At 37.6% G+C, this 8692-nt stretch overlaps 1 protein-coding gene across 1 annotated transcript in view; it reads left to right on the top strand.

Moving 5' to 3' along the window:
• LOC142408449 (coiled-coil domain-containing protein 170-like) overlaps positions 1-8692 on the top strand; it is a 65971-nt gene that overhangs the window by 398 nt on the left and 56881 nt on the right. Inside the window, exons 2-5 of the mRNA XM_075498971.1 lie at positions 692-797; positions 1338-1579; positions 3072-3237; positions 4216-4938. Coding sequence (XP_075355086.1) covers positions 692-797; positions 1338-1579; positions 3072-3237; positions 4216-4938 — 1237 coding nt within the window. The remainder of the gene's footprint in view (positions 1-691; positions 798-1337; positions 1580-3071; positions 3238-4215; positions 4939-8692) is intronic.

Below are 8692 nucleotides of genomic sequence, written 5' to 3'. Positions count from 1 at the left end.
GGGCGCCTCTTCGGGCCGGCGTTTCCTCGCCTCGCCCCCGCTCACCGCTGCGGTTGTGCCTGCCTGTTAGTGAGCGGGATAGGTGTTGGGAGGGCACGAGTTGTGCTTCGGGTTTTCCTTGGGTTCCTTTGGGTTCACCGTTCAGTTCCGAGTCCCTGAGAGCTGCGGCCCCGAGGGACGGGAGGGAAGTCTTCAAATAAAAATCGTTCTTCGGGCCCTCTGTAGGGCTGGTGGCGTTTTGCTCGTTGTCCTTCTCGTATATAAATAGCGTTTGGGAAAAATGTAAATCAAGGATATGGCGGAGAGCAAGTAGTGTGGATTTCGTTGTTGCTACAAGATGCACTTAAACTTTAAACAAATCTCAATGCTTTTAATTTTAAATTTCCTTGACTTTACATCTGGGTAACTGAGCAATGAGAGAATGCGTTTTAGCCTAACATTAACTGCAATTTTCACGCTTTTGGCAGGGCCAGTCACTTAGCGTTTTCTTCTCTAAAAAGACTGCCGTTGATCTTTTTCTTCACAAGTAGACCTAAGAACCTGACCAATTTGAGATTTGTTTTTTTTTATTGGTGTCCACTGTTTTAAAGGCACATAAAGTTACTTTTCAGACCTTGCATTTATTTTAAAAAGATAGAAGTTATTTCATCATTACCTCGCAGTAATAAAAGTTTGATCCTCTCCTTTTTAGATCCTTTGCATATTTTACAATTAAAGACAGGCTGCCCCAGATCCTCACAAGAGTTATTGATACCCTGCATCGACATAAAAATGAATTTTTTGAAGAACATGGTGAGGTAAGAGTAAGGTCTGGTTTTGCCCGAGATTTTTTTCCCCCTTGACACTCCTTCTCTGCCTTGATTTTACTGGTTTCTTACTACAGTCACTACTTGTCTGTCTTAATCTTTTTGACTGTTGGGCTTTTTTATCATCTCTTTCTTGTAGCTATTTTTCATTAATTTTGTAACTCACCTTTCTGTCTAACCTTTTTCTGATCTATCTGTTCTGCAACTGCTTCGCTTTCTCAGGTTTTTGTGTTGATGCAGTGTTTAAGAGACTGTAGCACCTGAACATGGCAATGTTTCAATGCTCTGTTCCTCTCTAATCAGCAAAAAGTCCACTCTGAAAAGAAGTCCCATGCGCGATTCATTTTAGGATGTTAGGTGTAAGATGAGCTTCATTCACTAAAATGCGTTTGGCTGAATCAAGCTCTGATTTGTTGGGGACTCGTATTTGGCAATTAAAACATGTCACTTACATCTTTCATGAGAAATTGATCTGTGTCTCTACAGGAATAAATGTTCAGAATAGGAACTTTTGTTCTCCACTTATTTCAGAAGGGTGTTGAAGCAGAGAAGAGAGCTATATCTTTCCTCTCCAAACTGCGGAATGAACTGCAAACAGACAAACCAGTGACCCCTTTAGAAGATGAGTTGCCTGATGCTGCACTGTGGAACCAATACCTGGACTACCAACGAAATTTATCAAATGGAAATGGAGAACCAAGTTGGTTTCAGTCCCCTTGGTTATATGTAGAGTGTTACATGTATCGAAGAATTCATGCAGCGTTAGCACAGAAGTAAGTATTTACTAGCTTGGTACATAACTCTGCAAAACATTATTCTTTCCCATTTTTATTTTAGGAGAAAGGAAGACAGCTGGAGAGTAAGCTAAAGGAATATCGTAAGCTTTTACCATATTCCTTTTCCCTCGTCTCGCACCTCAGATTTAAAATTAATACTTTTTCTTCTTCGAGGCAGCAGAATTTGAAGCTTATTAGGTTTTTTATGCTTCAGTTTCTGTGACTTGGACTACACGAAAACTCTTAAGCTTGACTGTATAGCTTGACCTTCTTGCAGACTAACGTGCATTGTGCATTGAGATATGAAAGTTATTTAGCATTTCTAAAAGGTTTGTTAGTCTAGAATTATCTCTTAGCCTAAAACACAGAATGTGAGAGCCACTAATCTGTTGGGTGTTCTAACTTGTTTTGCTGCTCGAAATCTGAAATTACCGTTTGAGAACTGTTTCTCATAGCAGTAGACCCAGTTTAAGCAGCCCCTGTTGTTCATTCTACACCATCTTCTTAGTAACCGCAGTGTTTGCAGACCATGTGTTGCATCGAACTTTGGGAGCTGATCCTGGTTAAAAATAACTTGGCAGGAAAAACTTGTTGTGCTGGTACCATGGAGAGGTGCCAGAACAATGTAATGGGGTAGGAATGAGCGGTTTAATTTCCTGCTGCTGCCAAAAAAATTTGAAAGCTCCATGCATACTTGATTTGCCCTTAGTATTACAGAGAGGCAAACACAGTAATGGGGCTCTGTTTCTACTGGTATGTTGTGTAACTTTAACTCTTGTAGCAAAACCTTCAAATGTGAGATGGATCTGCTGGATTGCATTTAAAAAACTGAGCAGATACTTTTCATTAGTAAGCTTTAGGTTTTTGATCTCCATTATTTAGCTGCTCTTAAGCATGCACTTGGATGGAAGTTCAATCATTTGTCAAAAGGTGTATGTGCAAATATGTCTCATAGTAGATGAGTCTATATTTCTTATATATTACAAGAACTGAATTGTTTTGTCATCTTTGTTGTGTTAATTTTCTAAAGTCCTAGTTAAAAACTTTCATAAGAATAACTTCCTATCACTGTAAGAGACTTTGGTATGGGAAGTACACTTGAGCACACACAAACACACTTAAAATTGGGCCGGCAATTCACTACGGTAGTTCACTTGTATGTTACAATTTTAATTCTCTGTGTCTGAAGACTGGAGTTCAAAATTGTCACTGTATGTGCAGTTCCCAGAATTGTTGTGACTGAACACTTGCTCACTTTCAGAATATATTGCTAGAAATATAAAGATGTCTTTAAGCGAGATATGATATCAGGCTGTTATTGAGATGTGTGAAAATCTAACATGACAAATTAGGAGTGGAAAAATCTAACTAGGGCCTGTAGTACGGCCTAAAAAAGCTGAGCTTCGAGCTTGCATTTTCAGGCGTTTCACATGCTGTCATAGAAGATGTGGCAAATATGTTAATATATTTGTTCTCCATCTATTTTTAGCCCACCTATTGACAACTTTGATGTATTTAAGGAAGGAAAGGCTCAAAATTTCTTTGAATCCCAAGAGGCTGTTATTGCCTTATGCACTTACTTTCAGGAACTTCTTAAAAACATCAAGGATCTAGATGAAAAGCAACTTCAGGAGGAACTTTTTAAACTATTGCAGGTAAACTAGTAGTCCTTAACATGAGAATTAAAAATATCTCTCCAACGTAACAAACAAACTTGATGTTATAAAGAATCTGAACTTCATATAGAAATTAAAATATAGCTCTTTTGTTTGTAAAAATGTGATGAAATCCTGACAGTGATACTGTATTGCTGCTACTCTGGAAATATTTAAATTTTGGTTACTTGTAGTAAATGTGACATTTTCATATACTGCTGGTCTTCAGTATGTATTTGAAAACCCAGCTTATTCTCCCTCAAAACTAGTATCTCTAAAACATTTTAAGTCAAGTTCCAGATGGCCTTTTTGTTATTTAACTATAAAATTTTAAAACAGTTCGTTTTATTGACACTCTAAAAATTTTTAGACTCCTTTGGAAAAAAGTTAGAAGTCAGTCTGGGCCAGAAGTGCCCAGCATGGTAACTGCATCATTCTTGGAGGACAATGCCTTTGGGTAGAATACAAAGTATCATAGGATTACAAATAAGTCCATTAGCTGGCAACAGTGCACACCAAGTACTTGATGAATCTTTATAAAGGCCTCATTAGAGTGTACTTAAAATACAAGTTCTTACTTGGCTGCATGTAATAACAAAATAAACCTGCTTTTATTACTCCTTTTTCTGTGTTTCCACTGATACTTTCTGGAATTACAGTATGGAGAATATTTGTGTTTTAAGCTTTGTGATCAGTGTATTTACTTTGATCTAAATCCTCCATCTTTGTCACTTCTGAGGCATGTTTCTGATGCCTGCATAAATACAGAGCATTGTTTGGTTTCTTCCACAAAATCTTGTCTATATTAAGATATCTGTACAAGATGTTGAATGTTATTAAAGCTTGGAGGAAAATGTGGAGTTAGAGCCTTCATGTCCCTAAAATAAAAACAAACAAACAAAATCTTTAGTGTATGTGAAGTTTAGAACGTAACTGCAGTGAGACTTAGAAAATGTTTTTGTTTTTTCCTCCTTCTAGGTGTCATTGTGGGGCAATAAGTGTGACCTTTCTTTTTCAGCTGGTGAAGGCAGCTCTCAGAAATCTAGTCCTTTACAATCCCTGGAAAACATGATACCTTACATCTTAGTGAATGATATGGAAAAACTTTGGTCGCTACTTGTAAACGCCAAAAAAAGAAATACAGAAAAAAGTAATGTTAGAGTTGACATAATCCTGGATAATGCTGGATTTGAATTTGTAAGTGATCTTGTGTTGGCTGACTTCCTGTTATCGTCAAAGCTAGCTGATGAAGTCCATTTTCATGGAAAAAGTATTCCATGGTATGTGTCAGATACCACAAAGGATGATTTTAACTGGACTATTAAACAACTGCAGTCAGCTAATCATATGTGGATGTCTAGGTGTGGGATAAACTGGGAGGGCAATTTGAAAAAGGGAGTTTGGGTTTACCATGATCACATGTTTTGGACTTTGCCACATGACTTTTCCAGTATGGCTGAAGTTGCTCCTGACTTGTATGCTGACCTACAGAAGTCAAACTTGCTTCTTTTCAAAGGTGATCTAAACTATAGAAAATTAACAGGAGATAGAAAATGGGAATATACTATTCCGTTTCATCAAGCCTTGAACAAGTTTCATCCTGCACCCCTCTGTAGTTTGAGAACACTGAAATCTGACACTCAGGTTGGCCTAAAACCTGGACAAGGTGAACAAATTCAGGCTTCTGAACCTGAATGGATGGTAAGTGGAAAATACGGGGTAGTTCAGTTTGATGCTGCTCTCTAGTTAAATGGTTCCTAATATTCTGAAAGAGAGATTCAGTCTGAGTTTTAACTACTTTCTCTGTTCCATGCTTGGCTTCAGCAAAGATTCTTTTTGTTTGCGCTTTTTGCTCCCAAGTGATTTGTTGTTTTTGTTCCACAAAAGACTTTAATGTTGTGCAAAAGTTTACAAACTGTCTTTGTATACATAAATCAATCTGCATTTCAATATATTCTGTTTTCCTAATGTCCGATGTCAGCAGATGTTTCAGATGAACATTTGGTGGTTCATGATATTTTGTTCTTCATCAGTGGGTATGAGAGTTTATGGCTAACAAGTGAAAAATCTGCTTCAGAAACCATTTCCTCAATCCTACATTGGCGTGTATTTACTTATTTCAGGATAATTTGTGCTCCACATGCCATGCATGCATTGCATGAAAGCTAATATTTTAGAGAATGCACAAATTAATTCCAGATAGATACTTTGCAGCCCATTGCAGGATCATATTTTAAAACTGTTGGAAGTTGAGTTGACTTCTACCAAGACTTTATTACATAAATTGTTTTTTACTTGCTTTTTGTGTCCATGGACAAGTAACTTTTGATGTTTCGAGTATAGTTCGCTGTACATTAAGAGACGAGTTCTTGGGTGATACCATGTAAATATTAATTTAGAATTTGAAAATTAAATTTTAATTTTAAAATACAAGTGGATGTTGCTAGCCAGTTTGCCTGTAGGAGGGGACACATCTGGTAGGAAGATTAGTGGGAGAACGGACAATCTAATTTTAAGAATATGGAAGATATTGTTTATCTAAGAACCTCTACCAACCCCACCCCCAACCAACCAACCCAACCAATTACATTAATTGGATTTTAGATTTAATACAGATTTGAGTTAAAGGTGGCCTGTCAGCAGTGTTTGTGGTTCAAGCACTGCTGCCTCTTTCCATTGTGATAATTCTCTTTATTTGTCAAATGTATTTGTTTTCCTAAGAAGGATGCCATAATTTTCATGGGGGAAATACAACCCCAGTTGCACTGAGAAGTATATGCTAGAGAAGCATATGCCATACAGGTTGCTGCTAATTGGAGTTGTTAGATGCCCATTTCTTCTCTTCTACCCTCGTCTCAAATACTCAGATTTTTTTTTGGAAAATTTAGGGATATTTTAGTGGTTTTTTCAGAGTGAAATGAAATGAAAGAGGAATGCATTATCCCTTTATAAAGGCAAAATTAAAAATAGATTCTGTGAAGTCCTAAAGTCCTTCTATGGTTTGAAATAGGGCCTTTGATAGGGGACTGATGTGTAATGCCAGTGATAACCACAGGTTTGTTAGAAAATGGTGGCAGAATTACCCATAGAGTCTGACTGGATTATGCTTTTGTCTGGAGCTGCTAAAATTATGTGAGCTTGCCCCTGGTAGCCAAGGTGGCTACGTTATAGAGAACAAGAGTAGACAGTAGAGAAACTTCCTTTTCCATTTTACATACGTCTTACACAGTGAAAAGGAGGGCACAGAAGTGGCCTTATTTGAGTACATTCTGGAAGTGGTGCTATGGCAAGGGAATTAGAATGACTGTGTGGTAGCAAGTGGATTTAGAAGGACTTTTGTGCTTACGATTAACCTAAGACAAGGGTAAGCCTTGGCAGGCCTAAAGAAGCGGGAGGGGGAAGATGGGGCAGTATTTTGTACCTGTTACAGGCTTTGAAAATGAAGCTGGATTCGCCTTCTGGTCAGTACAATCACTGGCAAAGCATGTCTTCTGAAGTGGAGAGAATCAGCTGCTGCTTATTGTGTTCATGCAATAAAGATCTATACCATGGATAAATATGCTCCAACTGCTGATAACTTTGATTATTTGTGTTTGTGTTGTTCTTCTTACATCTGAAAGTATATTAATATTTTAAAGTTGCAAGGTCAAGTATACAAAAACTAAGATGCTAGGAATTTCAGGAGGCAATGTGATACTGTAGGTAGGGTTCTACTTTTGAGACCTGGGTTTAGTGTTCTCATCTCCTTCGTATCTCTGGCTTAGTATTCCTAAAGGATGAATTCATGCTCATCCTTAGGCACCTGATTAAACTGCATAAATTAGAAATCCAGTCAAGAGAGCTGAACATCAGACTGCTGAAGGTCTCTTTGACTGGAGAGAGCTCAGGAGGACTCCGGTCTTGGTGCTTTGACCAAATACATAAACGACATAATGAATCTGGGCACTGGTGCCTCAGTTTCTCGTCTGTGAAAATGCTCTTAACTTGTTTCAAATGCACTTTGAAGCAACAGCTTTGGGTCAAGAACAGAGGGATGGAAATTGTGGAATATGTACAATGAAAACTTCCCGCCTTGTTCAGAGACACAAAATGATTAGGGGAAGAAATCTGCTTTGCCTGCAGACAGATTTTAAGGTGCTGACTTAATTTGCTGGAGAGGTTTAAAAGTGCATAATAGACAAGAAGAGAAAGGGTTTTTTCACTGTTGAGGCCACCCTTGAAGAATAGCTTTGCCTCTTATACATGCTGAGAAACTTGTTTCCATTTTTCACTGGTTGTTAATTTGTCTCTCTGTGCCCAGGTTGCGTTCAAGCTGTTGCTTCTGGGAACTCACAATGCAGATTAGTGAAAATTAATATTCTGAAGTTATGATAAACAGAATCCTACAAAATGCTAAGTCACTTAGGAGATGCAGCGGTATTCGCTCAGTGTTACTGAATCATTTCATTGGAGATTGTTGCATTAATGTTTGTGAGGAAGTAGGGTGGTGATTTCATGAGTACCGTAAGATATGTAAGTCTTAGATTAGCATTTGAATGCTAATGTAAGACATGATGTCATGCTGAAAAAATAAATAAATTAAATTAGTTCTGTTCTCCAGTTTATTAAGTGAGCACTTTTCATCTTTTGCCCCTCACAAAGGGAAGTTTATATGGTAATATACAGTGTGACTACGTAGTTACGTCAGGAATGCACAGCCGTAACTTCCAAATACTTGATTGCTTGACTTCTATAGCTGTCACTGCAAAGTGCTATCTATAGACAGAACTGAATATGCAGCATACTTTTCTGTTTGTTGGTTGGCTATATTTTTGTAAAATTTGGATTGATTCTATGAAAAAAAAATAAATGGTGCTGTAATGCCAGTGTTATGTTCTCCCATGCCACAAAGAAGCAGTGAAGACAGATATTCCAATGAGGCACTGTGCTCTGCTGTTGGTTTAGCTACAGTTTAGTTGAAGACACGAAATGCTTTTGTAGATACTCAGTGTTAATTACTTGTGTAATATAGCTTCATGAAATGGCAGCATATGCCTACTGCATTTAGGTGGAATTTACTGTTACACAATATAAAGCATATGTTATAACAATAGCATATGCTATAATATAGCATAACTTTTTTTCTTGAGTATTCAAGAAAGTTGCTTCTGTACATCTGTGTTACAATTGATTGCCCAAAATGCTTGTACAGCATAACTCAGGAGCTACTGATTTGTATACCCAAATTCTTGAGATTTTCATTTCTTGTGCCATTTTAATATTTGTAGCAAGAACAAGGACATTTTCAGTAATTCTGAGGACCACCACAACAGGCCAACATCTTTTGACTTCCTTTTTTTTTTTTATTCTACCTCTTGAGTAAGTGTATTTGTAAATCCATTTTTGATAGTGATGATTTTCATTTGTGATGAAACAGGAGGAAAAGTAATGTCACAGGCACAGCAAAAGCCAGTAC

The sequence above is a fragment of the Mycteria americana genome, chromosome 3 (genome assembly GCF_035582795.1).
Source record: "Mycteria americana isolate JAX WOST 10 ecotype Jacksonville Zoo and Gardens chromosome 3, USCA_MyAme_1.0, whole genome shotgun sequence".
Taxonomy (NCBI): Eukaryota; Metazoa; Chordata; class Aves; order Ciconiiformes; family Ciconiidae; genus Mycteria; species Mycteria americana.
This window is presented reverse-complemented; position numbering and strand designations above follow the sequence as displayed.